The 27333-nt window shown below is 40.5% G+C and overlaps 1 protein-coding gene across 6 annotated transcripts in view; it reads left to right on the top strand.

Annotated features, from left to right (window-relative positions):
• CCDC73 (coiled-coil domain containing 73) overlaps window positions 1-27333 on the top strand; it is a 68682-nt gene that overhangs the window by 23133 nt on the left and 18216 nt on the right. For all 6 annotated transcript variants that reach the window (XM_081969702.1, XM_081969704.1, XM_081969706.1 and 3 more), the window contains 6 exons: window positions 3369-3440; window positions 4188-4259; window positions 17843-17878; window positions 18925-18999; window positions 23677-23715; window positions 27091-27226. In XM_081969702.1, the coding sequence (XP_081825828.1) occupies window positions 3369-3440; window positions 4188-4259; window positions 17843-17878; window positions 18925-18999; window positions 23677-23715; window positions 27091-27226 (430 nt within the window). The remainder of the gene's footprint in view (window positions 1-3368; window positions 3441-4187; window positions 4260-17842; window positions 17879-18924; window positions 19000-23676; window positions 23716-27090; window positions 27227-27333) is intronic.

Below are 27333 nucleotides of genomic sequence, written 5' to 3'. Positions count from 1 at the left end.
AGGACAGGAAGACTGATAGTCCCCTAGTAAAGTATTACCGGAAGTATTACCACTTGAAGATTTACTGCCTATGGTACTGCAAAAGTACACAAAACTCATGTGCTAACCCCGATATTTTCTTTCTCTTTATTATAGTGACACTGCTACCCTTTAGCATTTCTCAGAGCAAAAACACTTATTAAATTATTTGTTACAATGATGCCAATAAAACATCCAAAATAAGTAACATACATAGAAAATCCAATTAACTAACTGTGTTAGTCACTGACCATATCAGTTGTTTAATATTTTGCTTCTTTTTTATCCTGTTGGCATACAGGGATCCAAGAAGGAACCTGTTTTTCTTCTTTTAAGACATACTATAGCGGATGTTAAACTTTGAAATTTTCACTAAATTTGGACAAGTGGTTACTTGAGGAACTACTTTATGTAGGGCACCCTAAACAGACTATGAATCTATACGTCTGGAAATTGTTTGGTTGGGTAACAAAAAGAAATAGATATGGCAATTTTGTAGGAGGTGGATTATGATTTTGAAAAAGATAGTAAAAGTACTTGGTTTGGGCTGCTTGGATATGAGCCAGCTGTGCGGTATTCCTAAATCTGTTCAGGGTCAAACAATCAGGGGGCTTTGGACAATACACTGCCTTTCTTGTAAAACTACAGCCTGAAGCAAGCATTTTACAAAAGGCTTGACACTTTCTAAAGGTTATAGAGAGTAAATAAACCATCAAATGACTCCTCTTTTATTGTTATGGTGGTGTTTTTGTAAAAAAAACACTTAAATCCTTGTAGTCCTAAGGCAGCTAATAAAACAGCAACACTTGTAAAGGTTTTATATTGCTTGTTATCTTTTTAAAATGATATACATTTTTCTCCTAAACAGAAGAAAGTTTTCCGGTTAAAGAGCAACAGAATTGTTTGTTTCAAGGCAAAATAAATTCAAAGTGTTGTATTTATAATAAAAACAAGCAAGCAGGCAAACAAATAATACTGGTGATTTTAAAGAAGCCTTTCACTTTTACTTCAAGATTAGGGTTTTTTTTAAAAAAAAACTTTTTGAGATATCTTTTATGTAATTATTGAATTTCCCCCCTCAAATAAGACAATATTTACTTCCCTTTCATTTACTATTTTCCATTTTTTTTACTGAAACAAGTTTAATCCAAGTGTATACATAGTTGTAAAAATAATAATGCTTGTCAAGTTCTATTCAAATATCTGATTATTAACAGTTTAATGATATTTAAACTGTGTAACCCTCTGGAACGACCTCCCCCCTGACATTCGAACTACCACCGACCTCCGTTCCTTCCGTCAAAAGTTAAAGACTCACCTATTTCAATCAGCTGGCCTGGCACTTTCTTAGTTTTACCTCCCGGGGATTTATTTTAATTGGGTTTGGGGTTTTAATTGGGATGTTTTTAGGTATTTATTTCTTGTACAGTCTATCTCCCCCTCTAAATGTATTTTAAATGTATTTTATTGTTATGACTGTATTTTATTTGCATTGACTGTACACCGCCCCGAGTCCCTTTTTGGGAGAGGGGGCGGTCTAAAAATCTAAGAAATAATAATAATAATAATAATAATAATAATAATAATAATAATAATAATAATAATAATAATAATATACATTTAATTTTACTGTATTGATCTATTGTGCTGTGGAAAAGATCAGCTTAAAATAATGTATAGCTTCTAATGCCTGATGCATATTTAAATTCCAGAAAAAAATATTTAGCTGAAGCTAGAGACAAAGATTGAAACACCTGCAGATAAGAACAACACCGTGCAAAAAGTTCTGTGGAATTTCTGGAATCCGTAGGCCAGCTTGGAAGGAGTTTTGGCCGTTTTGTATTTTTATGATTAACAGTGTTGCAGTTCTGGCTGAGATTAAACGGTGTTTATTACTGGCTGTGATGCAATGTAATTGAAACCACTGCACCACTTTTTTTTTTCTCCATTTGATTTCTCTATAGTTTAAGCTAAAGTATTTTTTTTCTAGAATTTAAATATGCATCAGGCATTAGAAGCCATAAATTAGTTCATTCCACCTCTCATCCAGGCTTGAGTTTCAAGTCCTTATAGTGAAATGTTGGTTTGATAATTCATCAGTTCCTCCAAAGGGATTGTGGGAGAAATTGACAAAGTTTTTCTACCTTCCATCTTCTGTTCAACAGAAGACTGATATACCATGCACAGTATCAGACTATTCCTGCAGTTCCCAAATATTTAAAATGTCCCAAAGCACCTTTGTAAGTTTTGTGTGTGTATCTAGCACACAAAACTCACAGAGGCACTTTGGGTCATTTTAGATATTTGAGGGAAACACAGCGGGACTTGTCAGACAGTACATGAATTACTAGATTCGTAGTCACAATGCAGATTCCTTCATTTTTGTTATAGCACATAAAACCTAGATCTGGAAAAGACTCTTATATTAGTTTCTGTTTGTTTTTAATCTTTCTATAAACATTTTAAATAAAATATTTAAAAAGAAATACTTTTTAAAAGAGACAATGCCAGGCCAGCTTCCTGTGTTCTTACTGAAGCATTGGTGGGAATGCTTGGCAGCTGATAAAAAAATGGATTTGTGAGTAGATTTATCCGATCCATGAGAAGCAGTCTTGTTTAGGAGTTCATCTGTAGACATAGCAAATAGGCAGCCTGAAGATGAATAGATATGGACTTTTCTTTGAAAAGATCACTTATTTGTAATATTGAGAGGTAACTTTAGCAAGGATGTTATTTCAAATGAGCTTTAAAAAGTTTGCAATCTACAGTGAGTTAAAAACATAGCTGTGTCCTTCCGTCACTGAGGACCGCAGCAAAACAAAATTTTGCTTTGAGACTATGGAAGAGGCTGAATATATAAATCTCATATGAATTATACCTTTTGTGTTGCTGTGGAAAGGGCTTGATGTATAAATTTCATATGTATTATCCCCTTTGTCCTTCTAAGATTGTCCTGAATAAAGAAATACTGTGGAAATACATGCAGGTTGTAAAAAGAACTTCATGGACTAGTAATTCTCCTTCCATTCCATTTCCTAGAAAGATTAGGGGAACAGGTTTCCATAAGTTCATTTGCAAATGTTATGTTGGGGGGAAGATGTCAAACCCAGCCATGGACTGTTTTAATCAAAAAAAAGTCACCATGGTCTTAAATGTATTCTCATTTGCATAAATATAACTTTTAAGATTTTTAGGATGATGATACAGTAAGAAAATGAATTGACATAAAGAAATAATTTTCAGTGCTAAATCAATTTCAGTCAGGTTATTAATCCTTTGAAAACATTTTAATAATAAAGCTTATTATATAATATATTACAACAATTATTTTGTTTTAATTTTGAAATTAGGATTCAGAAAACCTTTACGAAAAACAAATTAGCAGACATGTTGCTGAAAAACAGGATCTTGTATGGCAGAAGGTTGGTGACTTGGTCATAATTTTTGATTTTATCATTGAAGTTTAAGAATAAGTAAAAACTGATATCTGAACTTTTAATATACTTCCACTAAATACTTAATGTTAAATTTAGTGGTTATAATAATTAACTGAATCCTAAAACTGTTACATGAGTTTAAAACTTTACTTTAAAAATCTGGCAAAACTAAATCTGAAGAAGCTGTATTCCAATGCCTTTTTTAAACTTTCATCTAATCCAGGAAATTTTGAATATAATCCAAAACTCAAGATTGCTACTGTTTTGAATAATCTAATTTCTTTGCAAAACAAATCATACGTTGGAACGGAAAGAAAAAAATTAAAGTGTTTCATACTTATTGGAAGATTATCCTATTGTTACTTCTCTTCCATAATAATTTATAGAAATATATATGCCTGTTTTATCACACAAATAAACCAATCCTTTTGCACCTTGATTAGAAAATAATTGTTATTCTTACCTGGTATGGCTTACTTAAGCTGTTATTTATTATCTTTTTTTGAATCATCATTATGAATTAAGATTAAATTGTATGAAAATTAAATATTAATGTATTAGTGATATGGTGATAATGATAAGGTGAGAGGCTAATGTATTTACTATTTTGTATTGGACTTTTATGTTTTGTAAGTGGTCTAGAATCACTGAAAGTGATTGGGCAGTCATATAAATTCTCTAAATAAATAAATATCGTAATTGATTAAACTTTTTAAAAATGTACTTAAATAGGAAGCTGTTCAGAATGAGAAAGAAGCATTAAAGAAGCAGCATGCAGAAGCCATTACAACTTTAAAAAAACAAGTAAGGTACTTTTTTCCTCAGCAAAAATTATTATATTTGTGAACAGATTAATTTTAGCTTTATATGTAAAGTAATATTGTCATATGAATTCACAAGATTAAGGCTACAGTCAACACTTTCCTGGGAATGAGTTATATTGAACTCAGTTGGAAGGAGAGCAAAAAGGTAGTATTTGCAAGATCAAATGTCAGCTTCTGTCTGGAGTAGCTTGTTTTATATAAATTAAGTGTCAGTTTGTATACTTTCATCCATAGCAAAGAAACCCTTCAGTGACAAATCAAGAGTTATACTTTATACTAATAATATTCAGCCCGAGTCAACTTTATATATATAAGGTAGTATATGCGGCCAATACATTTTACAAATAAATAAATATGTTGAAAAGAGTAGGGAATGGATTTGTATAGGTTAATGGCAATGTGGTACAATAGATGATAATAAGACCATTCATTTGGGAAGGATATATGTGCTTGGCTCAGATTAGAAGGTTGAAGAATCTTGTAGTTGATTTCATTTTCAATAGTATAAAAAGTTATTAAGAGACGCAGACGAGTTTACAGGGCACACTTTTCCCATTTGTTCCCCAATATAAGAAATACAACAGGTCAATCAGGATCATATCCCTCTCATAACCAAGCCTACATTTTGATCAGAATGTATCTAAATAAATAAGAGTATCCAACATTACTTGGAATTAAAATATTAACACTCCAACACCTTGACCAAGGAACATAGGTTTGAGACTAAATAGTAATTATCCAGACGTGTGTGACCAAATTTGTCTTCTTCAACTGCTGCTTCATCATTGCCACCTTTACAGCTGTGAGGACTTTCAGTATGAAGGAGAGATCTCAAGCCCCAACCCAACTCTAACCTGTTGCAAAAGCTAGGATGAACAATGGTCTAAAGAGCAAGCAACATGCCTCACTCCTCCAAGCAGTTTGTTAATGTTATCAGATTACAACAATTGTCTATAACAATATAACAAGAAAATGTGATCCTATAATCCTTGGTCAAGAGATTACATTAGCAAAGCACTCAGTAAATGGGTCATAGTAAGCCTCAGGATTTTACCAGTCACGTTTTAGAGAATGCTTCTATTCATCCAGAAGTAGACTGCTGGACATACTAAGCAGATTCAGTGTACTATGTCTTTAAAAAATTCAATATTTTTGAAAAAAATACTGTAATATTTATTTTATTGTTTATCATTACTGTATTAAATTAAAAGTTACATATAAACACAGAATGGAGATCCTGCACTTTTTAATAGGATCAGAACAGTCTATCACTTTCTAATCTAGTATATCAAAAAAGATGTAAATAGAGACAATTCCGGTATATTAACCCCTGTCTCAGAGAATATCCCAGTTTTCCTGTAGAGTCGAGGGAGGGGTTACACGTGGGATATAGTCACAGCCTGATTGGTCCATAGACTGAAGGAATTTTCTTAAATGTTCCACCATTCCCTATTGGCTCCCAGTTTCCTCTCAGTCTTTTGGTCCAAACACTGCTTTGGCTCCTAGGTAGGAAATATATTGCTCAAATATTCATCAAAATTTTATTAAATATTGGATTTGATTAATTGACTACTCTAAATTATAAATTAAGTGACTGCTGCCCCCAGGGTCCATAGTTTTTGTTCCGTGCAAAGTAGGAGAGCCTGCCTGGCATTTCCCTCCTACCTTGCGAGGTGAGGAGCCCCGTCCAGTTCCTGGGCCAGTGGGGATGACGGGCTCCACTCAGCAGCTGTGCGAGAGCAAAGAGGAGGTTTTAAACTGGCGAGAAAGTGTGCCGGGAGGAGTAGAATGAGCTGCGCCTTTAAAAAGGTAAAGCTCAGCTTCACGGCCCCAGCAAAGCATCGGAACTTTCCTTTCGATCTGCGGACTTTAAAGATCTCTGCCACGGCTTGCTGCAGTTTTCCATGCCAGATTGGAGCCTAGGACTTCGCCAGAGAGCTACTAGCAGTTTAAAAGGGCAAGCCACGGATCGGAGGACCTGTTCGGCAGCGCGTTCGGAGCCTAGGTCGCCATTTTGACTGGCCACGTGGAGGCAGTCATTTTAGAACGCCACATGGCCTACATCTGGGACCTGCATCGAGGCCGCTAATCAAGGCTGGCAGGTAACTAACTGACACCTCCTCGCCTCAGCTCCCAAGGTCCTGGACACTGGCTGGAGCCACTAGTGGCCATTTCCACTCCAGGGCATGTGAGTAATTATGATGGTGGCAACCAGATCTGAGTACCCATAGATTTCCTCTGAGACCCAAAGTAAGAATAGGAAAGGGGATGGTGGCAGGCTCAGACCCAGGGTCACAGCCTCCAAGCCTTCTGCTGCCCAATGACCCTCCAGAGCTGCAACTAGAGATGAAGAGAGGTGACAGCGAGCCCTGGAGAAGACAATTGCTAGAGCTGAGAAACGGGCCCAGAACTTTGGACCCGATCCTAATAACAGATCTAGGTCTCCTATCAGGCCTGCCTCTGGCTCTCCACCCAGGGGTTTTAGCCCTTCTTCACCTTCAGTTTCCCCTGCTAGGCCTTGCAGGCAATTAAGACAGGAGGTTTCCCCTTCTCTTCCGGCTTCCCCGGGGGGTTATCGAGGGTGATAGGGGGGATCCCTTGGAAGGTTCCTCTAGAGATTACCATCATTCTGCTGGATTGGCTCCCCAGGGTCCCCCTGCTCCAGGCCCATCACAGGAAGACCTGGAGGATTTGGAGGCTCCTTCTTAAAAGCATAAGGAGGCTCATTTCTACAGCGATTACAAGGGGTATTGCCACAGGTCTGTCCCAGAGGGAAAAGGCCTCCCAAAGTAATAGGACCTCGTATGTTCCTCTTAGAAAGGACCACACCAGGCCTCCTTCCCCTTCCATGGTCAGTGAGGGTTCCATCCTGGCTGAGGAGGCGCAGCAGGACATGGGATTTTCATAATAATAATAATAATAATTTAATTTGTTAGCCGCTCCCTCTCCATAAGGGACTCGGGGCGGCGTACAATAAAAACATACATAAATACATATAAACATACACATACACACATACACATATATATACATACACGTACATATACATACACGGAGGAGGTAACAATTACATATATCACAATAATAATAATAAAATTAACCATTAAAAATACCCCAAATAAAATTACAAATTTAAAAGGACTGTCAGGAGGAAAGAATAAACTACGGTTGAGCCAGGCCAGATAATTGAAAAAGGTGGGTGTTGAGCTTTACACGGAAGGAGCGGAAATCGGAAGTAATCCTGATGTCAAGGGGGAGGTCATTCCACAGGGCTGGGCCCATCACAGAGAAGGCCCTACTCCTGGGTGTCGCCCCCCGACAGTGTTTAGCGGACGGCACCCGGAGAAGTCCCTCTCTGTGTGAGTGGATTGGTCGTAGGGATGTATGGGGCAGGATGCGATCCCGCAAGTAACTAGGTCCTGTGCCATGGAGCGCTTTGAAGATCGTAATCAAAACCTTGAAACGCACCCGGTAGATCACAGGAAGCCAGTGCAGCTCGCGCAGGAGAGGCATCCCGGTCCAATAAGGGGCGCAATTGGCGCACCAGGCGAACCTGGTGGAACGCCCCCCTTGCCACGGCTCTTACATGGTCATCCATGGACAGCCGGGCATCCAGGAGGACGCCCAAATTGCGCGCCCGCTCCATGGGGGCCAGTTGCTCGCCCCTGATGGCCAGAGATGGAAGCAACTGGTTGAATCGGGGAGCCGGAAGCCACAGCCACTCCGTCTTGGAGGGGTTGAGTTTGAGTCGGTTGTCACCCATCCAGACCCGTACGGCTTCCAAGCACCGGGACATCATTTCGACGGCCTCATTGGGGTGGTTCGGGGTGGAAATGTATAGCTGAGTGTCATCAGCATACAGATGGTATCCCACCCCAAAGCCACGGATGATCTCGCCCAGCGGTTTCATATATGTGTTGAACAGGAGTGGCGAGAGAACCGACCCCTGTGGCACCCCACAAGTGAGGGGGCTCAGGGTCGATCTCTGCTCTCCTGCCAACACACGTTGCGTCCGGCCGGAGAGGTAGGAGCCGAACCACCGCAAAACGGTGCCCCTAACTCCCAACCCCTCCAGCCGGTGCAACAGGATACCATAGTTGATGGTATCGAAAGCCGCCAAGAGATCTAATAGGATCAGGATAGAGGAACAACCCCTATCTCTGGCCCTCCAGAGATCATCAACCAAAGCGACCAAGGCCGTCTCCGTGCTGTGCCCGGGTCGGAAGCCGGACTGGCGCAGGTCTAGATAATCATTCTCCTCCAGGTGACGTGGAAACTGTTGGGCCACCACACTCTCTACAACCTTCGCTAAGAAGGGAAGGTTGGAGACCAGACGATAATTAGCTAGCTCCGTTGGGTCCAGGGAAGGCTTCTTGAGTAAGGGTCTCACAACCGCCTCTTTCAAGGCGGCCGGCAGAGACCCCTCGCCCAACAAAGCATTCACTAAGCCCAGGAGCCAGTCACGTGTAACCTCCCAGGATGCCAGTACAAGCCAGGAGGGACACGGGTCCAATAAACATGTGGTAGGTCGCAGACGTCCACGTAACCTGTCCAAATCCTCGATGGCAACCGAGTCAAACTCCTCCCAGAATGGTCTCTCAAGACTCGCCTCTGGCGTCTCCACTGGACCACTGAAAGGGACCCATTCCCTCCGGATTTGAGCGACTTTATCCTGCAGATATTTCCCAAATTCCTCTGCCCTGCCCTGTAGGGGGGCTTCCCGCAGCCTCTGAAACAGAAGGGAGCGGGTCACCCGGAACAGGGCGGCAGGGCGGTTATCTGCGGATGCAATAAGAGCGGCACAATGTCAACGTTTGGCCACTCTTAATGCCACAAGGTACGTCCTAAGGTAGGTTCGTACCTGTGTTCGGTCAAATTTGGAGAGGGAGGATCTCCAACGACTCTCTAGGCGTCTCTTGTGGCGTTTCATCACCCTTAGCTCCTCGGTAAACCAAGGGGCCAGGGTGGTTCATTGCCGCAGGAGAGGCCGCAAAGGCGCCACTCGGTCTAGGGCCCCGGCAGTCGCACTATACCATGCGGCTACCAGGTCCTCTACCCGGGGGCGGGTCAGGTCTACAGGAGGTGGCCCAAGTTCCGTCTGGAACCTATCCGGTTCCATCAGGCGCTTGGGGCGGAACCATCTAATACCTTCAGGTTCTGCCTCCCCGCAGCGGGGGGTAGCACCAGGGAAGTCCAGTCGGAGAAGTGAGTGATCTGACCATGACAGGGGAGTGATAGTTAAATCCCCTATTCCCAGATCACTCATCCACTGGCCAGAGACAAAAACAAGGTCCAGCGTGTGGCCTCCTTCGTGTGTAGGGCCCTGAATTAATTGAGTCAGGTCCATGGCTGTCATGGAAGCCATGAACTCCCAAACTCCCTCGGACGCTTCCACAACGACGGCAGGTTGAAATCCCCCATCACTAAAAGTTTGGGGGTCTCAACCGCCACCGATGTGATCAGCTCGAGGAGTTTGGGCAGGGCCGCTGATGTATAGCGAGGAGCCAGGTATACTATCAGCAGGCCCAACTGCCTCCCTGGGCCCCATCTCACGACAAGGGACTCACACCCGGATGTCTGCGGCACAGTGAACTCTCTCGGCTCTAGGTCTTCCCGGATAATCACTGCTACCCCACCGCCCCTTCCCTGGGCCCGAGGTTGGTGAAATGCGCGATAACCTGGTGGGCACATTTCCACAAGGGGTAGACCTCCCTCGTGGCCCAACCAGGTCTCAGTTATTCCTGCGAGGTCCGGCTCCCCCTCCAGAATCAGATCATTGATGAGGGGGGCCTTGTTGACAATGGACCTCGCATTGCATAACAACAGCCTCAGGCCCTGGGTCTGTAGATCCTGACCACCTAGTATGCGGGGGTTGGTACAAGCGACCGGGTATGACCAAAAACCACGGTCTCCCAACCGACTACGTGTTCTTAATCTGTCCTCGCACCTGCCCCTCCCCATGACCGTTGGTATCAAAGAGCCCTGCATTGGAATGCTGTCTTCCCTCTCCTCCCCCACTCCGCTCCCTCCTCTCTCGACCACACCTATTCGCCTGGCTCTACCATCACTCCTGACCTGATCCATCCCCCCCCCAACCCTGGAACCCCTTAAAATTTTTAAAAAACATTTTACTAAAAAACCCCTAATCCCCCGCTTCCTCCACCTCTCTGGGTTAATAAACCCTTCATCGAGGTGGGCCCTAGCCAGGGCAGGGGGGCATGCCTGCGAGAGAGGGGACCCTCGCAGTCGTAAAAGGTCAGACCTTGCGTAAATTAAGATGTTGGTAACAGGCCATGGCTATGGCTATGGCAGGGTTTCATCTGTAGCAGGTCCAAGGTGTAGATGGGAAAGCAGAGCACTTAAAAGGCAAGTGAGAGGGGAGAGGAAGCGAACATCCACAGTCAACAAACCACAATCCAAATCACAATCAATCAAGGCCCAGAGGCAGTTCTTAGGGTATAGACGGAAATCGCAGCTCAGCGGGGGGGGGGGGGATAAACAAAGTGCCAAGGCCAGTTTCTCGGCCTGTTGATCTTCTGGAGGCCGCCCATGTCCTCCGGCGGCCCCCCTGGCTTTCTTCTTCGCTCCTGCGGCTCCTCTCCGACTCCCACCGGCCTCCCAATCAGGCAGCTCACCACGGCCAAAAAAATAGAAAAAAAGGTATGGCGCCTGATGTTCCGGCACCATCTCCGCCGCCGCCGCCGTCACCACCGCCGGTCAGGCCCGAGCGTCGCCCCCAAACGCCTAGATGTAGCTCCCACACCATTCTCCTCACCGTTCTCCTCACCGAATCGCCGAATCGCTCCTCCGCTATTCCGCCGCCCTGGCAGCCGCGCAGACCTCCTCACCATTACTCCGCTGCCGCGGCCCAGCCTCTGAGTGCGTTCTCGCTTCCAAGTCACCGATGTGTCCTCCTTCTCCCGTCCTCCTGGCTGCCTGCCCCCCCGGGGGGGCCAAGCTGTTCTCAACAAGAGCCAGGGTTGCCACTCAGCAATTCCAGACCCCCAGAGTGACAGGTGGGGGCCGAAGACACCCGCTATCCCTGCCAGGGAGCCCCATCATTCACGGAGCTCTGAGAAGGTCCGCCATCGCCCCCGGAAGCTCCTCCTCCTCCCAGAAGATGAGGAGTCAGTCCCTCCTTATCCCTCTGCCTTTCCAGGACTATTTCTTTTGGTCATGTTCAAGACCCTTTTACACAAGGCCAGGAAGACTACTAAGATAGGAACAGGGGACCTGACGGTTCCCCAGCCTAGGGACCCGGATAAGGAGTCAGTCCCTCCTTATCCCTCTGCCTCTCCAGGACTATTTCTTTTGGCCACGTTCAAGACCCTTTTACACAAGGCCAGGAAGACCACTAAGATAGGAACAGGGGACCTGACGGTTCCCCAGCCTAGGGACCCAAATATGGCAATGTTTTCTAATACTGCTATGAACAAGGAGAAGGTGCCTGCTCCTCCATTGTTTCTAGAGGTGGTCAAAAACTAGTGGGCCCGGCCAATCTGGGCAGCAGCGATCACCACTTCTACAACATGGAGCAGGCCTTTGCTCAAGCCCTTCAACTGCCAGCGATAGACACACCCATAGCCGCCCATGTCTTTTCTTCCTCTGTAGTCTCCGGGGATGCAGCCGACAAAATGAAGCCGGAGGACAAGCGGGCGGAGCTTACTTTATGTAAGAACTTTAATGCTTCTGCCTGGGCGATTAAATCTGCCGCTGTGGCTCCCTACTTTAATTGCACGGCCATTATGTGGCTCTGCCAACTACAGAACTGCATTCCAGTCCAAGATGAGTGGCTGCTACAGGACATCACCAAAATTATAGCTGCCACCCAGTTCTCTGCCGATGCTACCCTGGACCCCATTAAATTTGCTTCCAGGGCAATTTCCACCTCAGTGACCTCTAGACGTTTATTTTGGTTACACAGCTGGCAGATGGACAACAAGGCTAAATGGAATCTGGCGGCTGCCCCTTACACGGGAACCAACCTCTTTGGGGAGGCATTAGATCCAATCCTTATAGAGAACAAGGATAGGAAAAAGGTTCTTCCCTCAAATGCCAAGAAGCCAGATTCTCGTCCAACACCATACCGTAGGCCCTCTTACAGGGCGCCAGAACCAGAATAACAGCAGAGGTACCATCCTTACAGATCCGATAGGCAGTACCAATGCCCGTTTTACCAGGACAGGAGTAGGTACCAGTGCCAGTCCAGGCGGCCCTTTCATGGGAGGGGTGGCCACCCTTTTCACAAAGGGAAATGACTTCAGTCCAGATCTTCCCATAGGCAGCCGCCTGGCATTATTCATGGATCAGTGGGATCGGATAACCTCCGATGCCTGGGTCAGATCCACAGTCAGGAACAGTCTCCGGCTAGAGTTCCTCTCCCCTCCCCTGATGTTCTTCCGGGCCTGCCCTCCATCCCAGGACCCAGAAAGACGCCACCTGATGGACCTCGCCATAAATCATCTGCTGGTCATTTGGGCGGTAGAACCTGTCCCATGGGCAGAGCGCGGGTTCGGTCACTATTCCAACCTGTTCGTGGCTCGGGGGGCTGGAGGGCGATTCTGGATCTCAAGCACCTGAACCGATTCATCATTTACAGGCGATTCAAAATGTCATCCCTCAGGTCCATTCTCCAAGGGATCTGTCGGGGGGATTACCTGGCCTCCGTGAACCTCACAGAGGTCTACCTTCACATCCCAATTCTGCCAGCCCATCACAGATACTTACGGTTCTCCCACGGAGATCACCATTACCAGTACTGAGCTCTGACCTTTGGCCTAGCCTCAGCCCCTTGCACGTTCACAAAGGTCCTGGCAGCATTGGCGGCTCACCTGAGATCTACCCCGGTGAGACTCCAATGCTACCTCAACGATGTGTTAGTTCAGGCCCAGTCCTGCCATCAGGACTCCTCGACCTTCAACTCACCAACCAGACCCTCCAATCCCTGGGATTCTCCGTCAACTTCCCCAAAAGTCACTTTTCCCCCTCCTTGCGGATTCTCCATCTGGGGGCGGTGATAGACTCGGTAGTAGGGGTGGTCCACCTTTCCCCAGGGTGTCTGCAAGAGCTGACAACCCAGGTACGGAAAAGTTGGTCAGTTTCCATCCTAACCTTGTCCAAACTCCTTGGCAAGATGGTGTCATGCATAGGGATTGTGCCCTGGGCCCGTCTCCATGTCCATCCTCTCCAGAGGGCCATCATCCCGTACTAGCAGAAGAGGATGAGCAACTCCCTACGATCCATCCTTCTGTCAGCGGAAGTCCGGCTGTCCATCTGTTGGTGGCTTTCTCCAGCCCTGAGGTGCGGTTGCATGTTCTGGGACCTGGAACGGATGACGATAACTACGGACGCGAGTTTGTTCAGTTGGGTGGCCTTGATGGGCCCCAAGCTGGTGCAGGGTTGTTGGACAGTCTCAGACCTGCGCCACAACATAAACTGTCTAGAGCTGAAGGCGGCCCGCTTGGCCCTCCAACACTTCAAAGACTTGATTGTAGGGCATCACGTATTTCTCCTGACAGGCAATGTTGCCACAAAAGCCCACATAAGTCATCAGGGGGTACCCATTTTCAGAGCCTCTGGCTAGAGGCGCTGAAACTCGGACATTGGGTGGAGAAACACTTAATATCTGTGACCTCGGAGCACATCTCGGGCAAAGCCAACCATCAGGCCGACTGGCTGAGTCGCGCGACAGTCGACAATGGCGAGTGGCAGCTCCAACCTGAGTTATTCCAGAAGATCTGCCTCCGGTTGGGCACCCCACTGGTGGACTTGTTCACCACACCTAGTTATTTGCGAGATCGCATTCTACCCCATACATCCCTACGACCAATCCGCTCACACAGGGAGACTCTCCTCTGGGTACCCTCCGCTAGACAATGCGGGCGGGCGGTGCCCAGGAGTAGGGCCTTCTCTGTGATGGGCCCAACCCTCTGGAACGAACTCCCCCCTGACATTAGAACTACTGTTGATCTCCGCTCCTTCCGTAAGAAACTCAAGACCCACCTGTTCCGGCTAGCCGGCCTAGCCTAATCGTAATCATAAGTACAATCTATTACTGACCTTCCTGGATGGCTTTTTAATATTGTAAATTTTGGGGTTTTAATTTGGTTTTAGACTGTTTTTAACTTGAAATGAGTTCGGGTATTTTACAGACCGTATGTTTATGTTGGTTGTCTAATGTTTTGTTGTTCTTGCTTTGTTGTTTTATATGTACTGTCTGTACACCGCCCCGAGTCCCTGCGGGGAGAGGGGGGGCGATATATAAATTTAATAAAACTCAAAACTCAAACTCAAACACCAGCGAACGCCCTACTGCTGAGATTCTTCTCCTGATTCCAGACTAGAACCGCGGAGGGCACGGACGCTCTCAGGAGCAGATGGCCTCCAGACCTATTATACGCCTTCCCCCCTCTCCCACTGATACCGGGGACCCTGAGGAAGGTAGTAGCAGAGAGGGCACACATCATCATGCTGGCCTCATAATGACCCAGGCGGCCTTGGTTTGCGGACTTTGTCCAACTGTCTGTCTCTCCCCCGTGGAGAATTCCCCAGGGGAATCTCCTTGTGCCAGGGGTCCTGATCCACCTGGAGTCCCAGTGGCTCCACCTGACTGCCTGGCACTTGAGCAGCACCTCCTGAGGAAGTCCAACCTCTCTTCCCGGGTCATAGCAACCATAGAGGCTTCCAGGCGACCGTTGACCACCAGAATTTACAATTCCACGTGGTCAGTGTTCCTCAGGTGGTGTGAACCCCTCAGTATCCGGCCAATCGAGGCTTCAGTGGCCCAGATACTCGACTTCCTGCAGAAGGGTCTGGATGGGGGACTCTCACATAACACCTTACGCCTCCAGGTGGCGGCTTTGTCCTCGGTCCTTGGGGGGATGACCATACTCCCCTTTTCCAACTCCTTCTGATAAAGCTGTTTCTGAAGGGGGCGGCGAACATTATACCTCCCCTGGTGCATAGATTCCCCACATGGGATCTCCCTCTTGTCCTCAGAGCTTTGATGGGGGCCCCCTTTGAACCGTTGCAGACAGTGCACCTTAGGTTGCTATCATTGAAGGTGGCGTTCCTGGTCACCATTACGTCGGCCAGGCACATCTCCAAATTGGGAGCCCTCCAAAGACGATCTCTGCCAATTCCACCAGGATAGAGTGGTCCTTCACCTGGACCCTACCTTTTTTCCAAAGGTTAATTTCCCATTTCACAGGGCACAAGAGATCATTTTGCCTAACTTTTGTCTGTCCCCTTCTCACGACAGGGCCCCGCCTTGACGTACGCCACACCCTGTGCATCTATCTTAGGCACACGTCAGAGGTGCACAGATCTGAGGCCCTCTTCATTTCCTTTCAGCCCAGCTCTCTGGGAGACAGGGTGTCTTCGGCCACAATTGGCAGGTGGTTGAGGCAGGCTATTGTCACTGCCTATGAGACAGCTGGTCAGACACAATTCCCTTGGGGATCACGGCCCACTCCACATGGAGCGCTGCCACTATGGCGGCATGGGCCACCAGGGCCCCATTTGAAGACATTTGCCGGGCGGGCCACTTGGTTGTCTCCGACCCCCTTTATCTGGCACTATCGACTGGATGTGTTCACATCTGCAGAGGCATCCTTTGGATGCAGGGTTCTACAGCAGGTAGTGACCGCCCCTCCCACTGGGTTTTAAGTCTTTCCCTGGGACTGAGCTTGGGTACATCCCACATGTAACCTCTCCCTCGACTCTACAGTAAAAAGAACGTTGGTCCTTACCTGAATGTGTCTTTTCTGTAGAGGAGAGGGAGGGGATACAACCCGCCCTAGTTAGCTATAGAGTTAGCCAGGGGGAGGCACGGGAGGTCCTGTGGTCTGCTTGTGTTTTGCAGATGTCGTCCTTTGACCTCGAGGAAACTGGGAGCCAATAGGGAGTGGTGGGACATTTAAGAAAAATCCCTCAGTCTATGGACCAATCAGGCTGTGACTATATCCCACATGTAACCCCTCCCTCTCCTCTACAGAAAAGACACGTTCAGGTAAGGACCAACATTCTTTCCACTGCGTGTCCCATTAGCACACAATATATGCTGCCTTTAAATTGTTTTATTGTATTAGTGAGGATAATTAGCTCACTAATGGCTTGCATTCTTCATCTGCCACAAGGAGCTACATCAATAATTACTCTGAAAATTCTGAATTGAGTCCAGCAGCAGGGAGGCTAATACCTGCACAGAAAAATGAATACAAAACTCCTAGGCTGGACTACAGTGCACATTGATCACAAAATGTGGTTCAGACATTTTTCAGGTAATCAAAAAATTGTCTAATTTGCTTTGTAGAAGTTCAGAAACCCTTTATTCCAAGGGAATAGGGTCTAAATCCAAATCTCTACCTAGCAAACCAATTCTTTACATGTCCCATGGTCTTCCTCTCACCAGATATCAACAAACAGTTATAACATGATTTGGTGGATCTGAATGTTGACATGGTAGCATCTAATCAGTTAATCAGGTTTAATAAGTTTTTCTCTCCTCTGGAAAAGCAGTATTTAGAATTTTAGGAGATTCTTTAAAATATGATTTATGATATACAGTTTTACTGTTATGAAATTAAAATAAAGCATCTGGATATTAATAATTTCAAAATTATGCTGGTCTATTATTGTAATATAGTTTTCATTTAGTTTAAAACCTTCAAAATTTCAAGAAAGAGTCTTTAAATTTGAAAGGGGAAAATTGCTTTCTTTTTTTCTTCCTGTACGAAGCCCAAAGAAAATGAAGTTGTTAATTTCTAGTTAATGAAAAGCAGACTTTTCAGTTTTATAATCAAATGGCAGCAATCTCACAGAAAATACAACTGGAGAAATGTTTAGATATGGTAGCAAAGGCAGAACCATTTAAAAGTTCCAATTTTCTAAATAAGATCTTATAGATCCATAAAACATTGTTTTAACATTCCTACTAAAGTGAAAGGATTAAACAGAAATAACTGCTATTGGAACAGTCCTATAATATATTGCTTTAACATCTGTTGTTACAAATACATCTGATAATAATCTGATAAAATCATTAATTGGAAATTTGTTGTATTATTTAGCAAAACTATTTCCTGTCACTCTTTGTATTCCATTTCCTTGAAAACTGGTTGGAGTAGTAGTTAAACTGTTGAATTTGTGAGGAGACCAAGGTCCTAATTTACCCTCAGCCATAGAAGCCCACATAGGAGAAGTATTATGTATACTCCTGTTGTAAAAAGTAGAACATAAATGTAATTAATAAACATATATAATTTTGTACAAGTAGAAAAGTATTGCATTCTTCCATAGATAACCATTTTTGGAATAATAAAATGTTGGGGGCTTATTCATATCTGATACAGTTATTGAGGATTTTGTTCCTGTAGAATTTTCAATGAGGACTCTGTTCTCATTTGGGAAAGCAGATTCCTTTGCAGTGCAAATTAATACATTTTTCTGGAAGCTTACAATGTAATTATACTTTATATTAATTAAATAAAAATGTTCTGGTTTGGCTAAAATGTTGAATATTTTTTGAACGTATTGTTTATTTATTTTTCTTCTTGACACAAGTTTCAAGCAAAAATGATTGCTATGGAGGAAGAAAAGGTAATATGAACACTTTTGTAATTTACTTGTTCAATTAATGAATGTACAATTAGTGTTTGAGTATTTAAGTGCTTTGTATGGAGGTACTGGCAGGGGCTCATTTCTTACTTTCCAATAGGAATGTGTATAATATCTGATAAGTTGCACTAAGAATATTCACGACCTTTCAACAGAGCTTCCCAAATGTTCATGGATATGCTTTCAGAAGGAAACATCAGCTATATTCCTAAGAGTAAATGAAATGCTTCAATGAATCTAGGGTACCATTATAATATTTTTAAAAATGATTTTGGGTTTATTTATAGTTTAGGGTCTATTTTTAAAAAAACATTCTACATTGTAAATTCCAATGGATTCTTTAAAATAGTATGTATGTTACTGTAAAAATTGATTTGTGAGTTGGGAAGCTAAATAAATTCAATAAATAAATAAATTGGTACTAATAAACCAGCCATTTGAGATTTCAGTCAAAATACAGTCTAAAGAAATAATTATACAATGTTTGGATTAATGAAGTTTATATGTAATTACTTGATAGAAGTGATGAAGCAAAATTTTGCAATTGGCAGGTTGAATATAATTCAGAAGCTGACTGCATATTGTGCTATTTAAAGTGCCATATATTAAAAGTAAAAATATCAGATTTTGCAAAACAAAACAAAAAATAAAGTTGGGGTAATAATTTCCTTGCATATTAAGACAGAATCAGTACAACAGAAAATCCCATTCAGTAACTGTATTCAATACAGAAAAGCATAAGCATCTGTAGCTGGCTACAATGATGGAAAAGTGACTTGTCTGACATCACAATACAAATTCTGTCTTTATATAGTAACATGTAAATTACAGAGTTTACATCATGACGTCCTTATATACATTGTATTAGTTATTCTCCATGGAATCCCTTGGGAGTTTTCTCAAATATGTGTGCTTACAAAATAAACATACACATCTATAATCAGTCTATTATTATTTATATATAATGATAAATAAATTTTAGAAGTCTTATTCAAGAAGGGCATGATGTAAAAAATATTTCTTTGAAGGGAAAACACCTGCTTGCTGTGGAATCAAAAGAAAGAGAAGTGGAAGGACTGAAAGAAACATTTAAAAACTTGCAGGTACATTAACATTGAATTCAAGATTTATTTATTTAGATCCTGTCTCTATAGAGTACAACACTGAAAACTATTCATGATGGGTCTAGCGAATAATCTGATTTTGCTGGTTAAATGAAAAATAATATAACATGAATCCCTACTCTTTTCTTCTGTCATGAATGATACCTAGCACATCATTTCCTGTACATTGTTGGCTCAATGTATTACAATATAACAGCTTTCTTTTTGAACTGTAGATATACAGGTGGTAATGGATAAGACATTGGGTTTGTTGTTCGTTTACTATTTATCACAAAGTCCAGATATTCATTCAGTGTCAGGTTTCCTCATAGATCTCCCTTTAAGAGGCTACTGTATATCTTCTTTCAACTGTCCTACTAGTTGCTCTGTTTTCTTTCCCCTTTCACTCCAATTCTCTCCCCTGTTTCTGGGAAGGGGGGGAAGAGAGTGCAAAAAGAAAATAATTGACTGAAGTACTGCAGTGTGTTCAGCACAATTTGACTTTCTTCTGGATCTGCTTAGCCAAACACTCACTTCTTCTCCATTGGGGGCAGAATGTTTCTCAAGATTTTCTTCTCTGTCCTTCTCCAGAGATGAGGGCTTTGTCACTGACAGCTGATTCCCTCCTTCCCTTTTTGGATCTTGGGTGGAGCTCTAACTCTTTTAAAGAAGCTGTCCCTGGATTTTTCTTCCCTCTTCTTGACCAGAAACTGACAACTCTGCACACTTAACTTCTCTCTCGACGTTTCTCCACTTTGTTCACTCCATGCATAGACTTTTCTTCTCTTCTCATTTTCTCTCTACTTTTTATCTAGACTGGCAGCAACCAAGGAGGTGGGTTCACCCCAGAATTCTAGTTCCTAACACCCATATATCAGGCTGGACCAATGAGACACCTTTCTCAGAACCTTCCCACATCACCTCTAGCAAGGAGCCTAGTCAGCCCATCAGACTTTGTGATGGTAGGGCTACTTTTCGAGGCTAAAACTGAACTGCTTTCTGCTTTTATTCACCAAGTATTGTATGTTGACTCACACCAGCCGAACAACAATCATGCCAAGCCTATATGCCACAGAGTGGTACAGGATATATGTAGATCTCCAAGTAGTTCTGCCTGGACAATAAGAACCACGTAGCTAAAGAAGCCTCAGTTAACGTCAATGCATCAGTAAGATCTTTCTATCTTTTGTCTTTTCACTATTTTTTACATTTGAGAATGAATACAAATCTGTTCAACAGTAAACTGAAGACAAAAAACACATAGTGTAAATTAAAGCACTTGGTTCATACTTGGGAAAGCCAGAAGTACAAGTTGAGATTTCTAATCGTCTTCCATAGAAGCAAGGTGTTTCCTGTGATGGAAAGAATCCCAATCTGAAGCTCTGAGAGCAGAACATCTCAAAGAATCTCTAAATACCAAAGCATATTAACTGATTCTGAATGGACAAAGGCAATGCCTTCAATTTATAAAATATTTCTATAGGTTGTGATCTGAAGCAAGTCTTGATAAGCCTGATTGTGTTTGGACTGCTTTCAGCTGAACCATAAATCTGATTGATGTAACAAATGTAGAAGTTTTTCAAGCCAGATAAAATCAAGCATAGATTCTTCTCATACACTAAGATCATATTCCTCTGAGGTCTATTGATTTGGTGAGATTAAAATATGGATTTTCTTTTAGGCATCTATTATGGGAAAGATAATCTTCAATTCACTCTACTAAATTGCTTAGAATATACATTATTGTGATCATTTTAAAAAGCTAATCAAACTTCTTGGATAGTATGAGAAAAGCTAAATATGGATAATTAACTGTTACTAGTAAAAGTAAAGTTAAATCAAAATATGATTAAAACTTTAGGAAACACATATTTATTTCATGCTCTATCCTTATTCCAGTGAATTCATGTGTTTTATTCATGAGATGGAGCTCACAAATCCATGTAATATTTAAAGAGACTGCAGTCTTCAAATTTTGAGAACTCCTAGTTTAGAGATAGCTTTACAAAAATGAAAAGCTTTCTCAAGAAGGCAGTGAGGTAGAACAGATATAATTTTAGCAATCTTTAAGAAACAGTAGGGTGGACAAGATCTGAAACATTTCCATTTTAAGTATCAGTTCCTCATTCATTCAAAATATTCCGGATCAATAAAAAATGATACTGAGTGAGAACATAAAGGAAATTGCTGATTTCTGACAACCACAACCAAAGAAAGACTTACTTTTTTGTGACGTTTCAATCTTCTTGGTGAAACAAGAACTGTTCCGCTGGAGCTCTGAATTCAGAATTTTAGAAGTCATCTCTTATATGAACATCTTATCTTGCTCTTTTTATTTTTGAAGTAGACGTAAAATGATCATTGCAATTTGTGAATTGCAATATAAATCCACTTGTATCTGGAACTTAATCCTGAAGTAAATAATTTTTTTCTTGCCAACAAGAATAAAACTTCACAGAGAGACTTTTTTAAAACTCCCAAAATGTTGATGCTAGAATAATTAAATTTAGATTAAAGTGCTTACTTTATAGAAATTACCTGGATGTTTTCTTCTGTTTTAAGTTTAGTAAAAACAAAATCTGTGAAGCAAAAAAGTAAAAAGGAATTCTGAAATATTTTTTGGAACTACGTATATGAAACCAGAGTAACTTCTCACTATTAAATATTTATACCCAAATGTTAAGCCACACCTTGACTTGAATATAGGACATTTTACTAAACATTTATCCTTTAAGCATTATTTATTTATGTCCTTTCTTTTTACTCTGCCACAATGGGAAAATGTTATCTGCCATTAATTCTGTACTGATTACTCTTTTCCCATTAACTTTATAAATAGCTTGGTTATTTTGATGTTATTCTTTGTTTATTTAATAATCCAGTTAATGCTGAGATTATTGTAAAAGCAAATTCCTTCACATTGTTGACCTTCTGTGCAAAAGGCTGAAAGAATTTGTTATGCCCTGCTCAATTCATGACACAGCAGAAGTGATATATAGTGTACTTCATGGTTGGGTGAGCATGTTACATAGTTTTAAAGTAATAAATGCTCCCTTGCTTTTCTTAACTAAGATAAACTTGGGAAAAAATCATCTAGTGGTGGAATCTTATTTAAACTGATTATAACAAAGGCTTTAGAGTGAAATACTTCTAATTTTATTTCAGCCAGCTCAGTTGCACTTAAAGTAGTTCACATATTCTATAATATAGAACATATTTGGATATCAGAAAATATACAGAATCACTTCTTTTCTTAGTTGATCAGGAAAGTTATCAAGCTTTTATTCAGAATAGAAACACGCTCTTAGGCAATTCTGACAGCAGCAACTATAAGCAGATGGTTACAAAAAACTATTGAGAACCTGCACTTATCTTTCCTGTTACAACATAGATATTAACGAAATCCCACTTACTAGCAAGGGAAGGAGCTGCTGCTCCAATGCATGTTGTTTCCTTCTTGCCCTATTTGTTCTTCGTTTCTAAGCACTTGGACTAGAGAAATCTTATTTTTCAATTTAAGAATAAAAAATATCTGAAATATAGATTAATTATTATTTTATTGACACAACTGACTTTTATTCTGATGAATGGATTTAGCTTTAGCTTTCTTTGAACATATTGTTTGTGGAGATATTGGCTTGTAATCTTGCAGCTGTTGATCACAATATAGGATTGATAGCACTAATAGTCTGCCATTTTTTTAATGCAAAAATGTGAAAAGTTGGTCATCTATATGTCCATCTTGTATCCTACCCTACCCTACCCAACCCCATTTTGTCCTGTCCTGTCCATTTATTTTTCTATGATTCCAAATTTGGAATTATTTTTTCCTTATTTCAGATTGTTTATAGATACTATAAATTAGCAAAACTAGTTGTAATTCTGGTCCTGGTGAGACTTGTTTTGAAAATTCTGCAAGTCAAGAATTATCTATCCATCCTTAATCATTATTCGTTGTTGTTTAACCAGCGTTATTTAGATATTGTTCTCTTACCTTATGGCTACTGAATTTGCTCAGGAGACTTGGCAAGAGATTGGTAAAAACTTTTCCGAATATCCAGATGTAGTTAGAGTACAAATATTATAATCTGTGTTGTTGCCATGCTGGCTGGGACTGACAGAAATTTGAGTGCAGCAGTATCTGCAATGCCACAAATTAATTTAGCATTTCAGTGTTATACAACTGAAAATATCCAAGCAGATATTTTTTCCAATCAAGAAAGTTAATGCATGGAAAATCGTAAGATTCTTGAATAAAATTTTCATGACTGACATTTTAAAAAACATTATAAATTATTATCTTTACCTCATCAATATGCATAAAATATGAAAGGAGAGAAAAATTATTTATTCATTAAATTTGTTTGTTCGTTATGGGTTGACTTTTTCAACTTCTGAAATTTCTTTATCATGAGTTCTGCATTTATGATGGACTTGTTTTGTCACTAATTCTTTCTTTCTTTATTTTAATCACAAAAGACAAGACTTGGTTGTACCTGTTAGCTTGCTGGCTGATAGACTTTGGTACTAACCCCCCTCCCCTTCAAAATATTAAATTTGTAATCATTTCCTAAAAATAGTATAATGACAAATAATTGTTAATTGATATTAAATGCATTAACATAATTAAGTATGTTAATTAAATATTGATAAAACTATTTGTTTTTATTATAACAGATTTCAAAATATACATTGCAAAAGAAGCTTAATGAAATGGTAAGTGCTATAAGGAAAAAATAGAATATTAATCTCTTGTCGAATGAATGAAAATTCTATTCATGAGGTCATTTTGCTCATTGATAGGTGTTGTTTTGGAAGCATAACTCTTCCTCTGGTCATGAAAGAAAAAGCTGAACTGCATAACAAACATTTTGCATTTTATGTGAAGTAATTGTAGTTAAGAACTCTTGCAACATTTAGATTATACATATATCACTGACATTGGCTGGTAGGCAACTCAAGCAGCTTTTTATTGAATGCTACGGTAATATTTCTAAAATTATTTATCCAAGCAGTATTTGATTTTTTTGTTCTTGTAAAATTCTCATTTATGTATTCTCATTTGCCACCTTTCTTTGTAAAATAGAAATATTTTTATTAGCAAGAGGATACAGGAATTAAAGCAACGTGCCTTGATGAATCTTATTTTCTATTTGGAAGGCAGTATTTATAATTAAAATATGCATACAATTTTATTTGAATTTTATTTGAATTTTCAGTTTAAAAAAGGGAATATAAAATACTGTAGTGTTCCTCTTCCATTATTGTGCAGAAAAATAAAAGTCCTGAACAGTCCACTCTGAATTATGCTTGAATTTAAAGAGAGCTTTTCAAACACTGCTAAGCTTGATTGACTAAAAGCTGTGAAAATTCTGCTGCTGCTCAACTGGAAAGAACAAAGATAATATTGTCAGACCATTATAAACTGTTATTTTAATTAAGAAGCTCAAAACTAGAGTCCAGTTTAGCCTTAAGTACCATGACATTTGTACAGAAAGTCATCTTCAACGCTACAGTGGTTTAACACAAAATATGGTGAAATTGAATAATATGTCCTTTGACCTGAGAGATAAGGCTACAAGTTAAAGATCAAAGGCAATGTAAAATGTGTTTATCCTATTTCACTTTTAAGTTAGATTCTTTATTTGAGTTGTGTTCTACTACCCACACTCATACACACAAAGATATGGCTGTTATACATTTTAATTCTTAATTTTACAAATGACACTTTATTTCACTTTTACTTTTAATGTATCAGATATAAAGTAGATTTGGAACTTATTTGATAATTTCTTAATATGTTAGAGTAGAATAGAATAGAATAGAATAGAACAGAATAGAATAGAATAAAATAGAATAACAGAGTTGGAAGGGACCTTGGCGGTCTTATAGTCCAACCTCCTGCTTAAGCAGCAAACCCTACATCACTTCAGACAAATAGTTATCCAACATCTTCTTAAAAGCTTCCAGTGTTGGAGCATTCACAACTTCTGGAGGCAAGCTGTTCCATGATTAATTGTTCTAACTGTCAAGAAATTTCTCCTTAGTTCTAAGTTGCTTCTCTCCTTGATTAGTTTCCACCCATTCTTGTTCTACCCTCAGGTGCTTTGGAGAATAGTTTGACTCGCTCTTCTTTGTGGCAACCCCTGAGATATTGGAACACTGCTATCATGTCACCCCTAGTCCTTCTTTTCATTAAACTAGACATATCCAGTTCCTGCAATCGTTCTTCATATGTTTTAGTCTCCAGTCCCCTAATCATCTTTGTTGCTCTTCTCTGCACTCTTTCTAGAATCTCGAGTAAAATAAAGATGATAAAATCTGATATTTACAAAATATGTTCTGAATCATACAAGTGCTTTGGCTAGTGATGGTTTGAAATCATACTTTAATGATGAAGAGAATTTCCCCATGCTATTTGAATACCAATGGAAAGCAAATGTGTTGGCAGGACACCATTCTGATACAACCAGATGTTCAATAAAGCATAAAGCTGGCCTTTGAAGTATGGTAACAACTCCCTTACTGATTAAGTCTGGTTTTTGCTTTTCTGAAAAGAATAAAACTTCATCAAGAGATAACAAAGGAAAAGGACCATAGATTGAGATCCACGTCTGACCCTACATATTTTATTTTTCTAGTAAGCGCTGTCCCTATTTTTGTCTGGATCTATTTATTACTACTGCTGCATGTAAAAGAAAGGATTTCTTAATCTATTTCAATGGCCAAGTGTGAATGTTTGTACTTTGTTACAACAGAGCTTTATAGGAAGAATGTTACATTAATATATCACAAAAATTTTCCTAGAGTTCAATTTTTTTTTTGCTAATTTTCTTTCCTATTAGCAGTGGTAAATGTGTTCCTAGCATTTGTGTGACCTGGAATGAATAGCACAAGATTTCTTTTTTAAAAAAAGATGGTTGCCCACTCTTTACAGTATAACAGATTAATAGATTAACAATAAACTAACTGATTTTGATGCAATGCATCCACTTTCAATCAGAAGTAAAAACAAGCAGAGAACTTCTTAGTTGTAAAACAAATTGCAATTAATCTTTCTATAGGAGTGTAAATTAATAATTACTTGTAAATTTAATTAAGTGTAAATGTAAATAGAAAAAAATATAAATTTAGTTCTACATCTTTCATATTTAAAAAGAATCAAGTTTGTTTCACAGGATAAAGCATTTAAAAATCCAAAGTGAACTAAATACAACTAATAAACACAATTCTACAAACTTAGGTTGTATTATTTTTGACTTGCAGAGAATATTCTAGAGCACATGCAAGAGGATGCAACATTCCAGCCATGCTTAATTCTCATTTTGTTGTGCCTAGGGCAGGAACTGCTATTTTAAGCACAAGAATAAAAGATAAGCATGAGTAGCTGACAACTAGGGAAATAATAGAACAATATATGCAAGGAAATATTTTGGAGGTTGTTTTTGATCATATCTTTATTGAATAATTAAGCCCAGTATATTAATACAACCTAATTCCAGAAATAACATGTGACCTGTGAAGTATTCTTAGGAAGCAGAATGTATAATATACTGTAACCTACTGTATGTGTATTCAGCAACTCTTTTTATGATGATAAATGAAGAATGTAGGTTTCTAATATACAATGAGGAATTTCATGGCAAATGACATAATATGGCAAATGTACATTTAGAAGGGACAAAGTACTACTAGCCAGTGATTGGAACATAGAGTGTTGGAAAGTGGTTAGCTTTGTATATTTTAAAATAATGTATTTTTAAAATGATATAGTGAGAGGAAGGCCTAGGTAACTTACCTAAGGCTATCTACAACTAAGACACTGCACAGCATGCTTTTTAATTCATTCTAGAAAGAGAAAGGAATATATTTTATTGATTTATATACAGCCTGACTCCCAGCAACTCTTGAAAGCTTTTATCTGTAATAAAGCTTGAAAAGCTTGAAAGAAATAAAAGCTTGAAAGAAATAAAAGCTTGAAAGAAAGTCTATTTTAAAATGAGACCAACATTAGAATAACTGGATTTAGAATTATTGTTTAATGGATATTGCATCATACAATATTTCAAATAATTTTTCTTGTTTTTGCAGGAGCACAAGATGCAGTTGTACAATTCATCAAAGGACGATTATCAGAAAAGACTGAATGAATTTGAAAAATGCCATGCAGTTATAATGAATCAATTTGAATTAATAAAAGGTGCTCATGGGAAATTAGAGAAAAATGGTAAATATATAATACATTCTGGACACAATTTAATAAAACACCATTTAGTAACAATATTAAATGAGACAGCTTCTAATTTTTCAAGAGAGATTTTAACTTTATTATCA

The sequence above is a fragment of the Natrix helvetica genome, assembly GCF_964273705.1.
Source record: "Natrix helvetica genome assembly, chromosome: 1".
Classification (NCBI taxonomy): domain Eukaryota; kingdom Metazoa; phylum Chordata; class Lepidosauria; order Squamata; family Natricidae; genus Natrix; species Natrix helvetica.
Note: the sequence above shows the minus strand (reverse complement) of the source record. Positions and strands in the feature narration are given on the sequence as shown.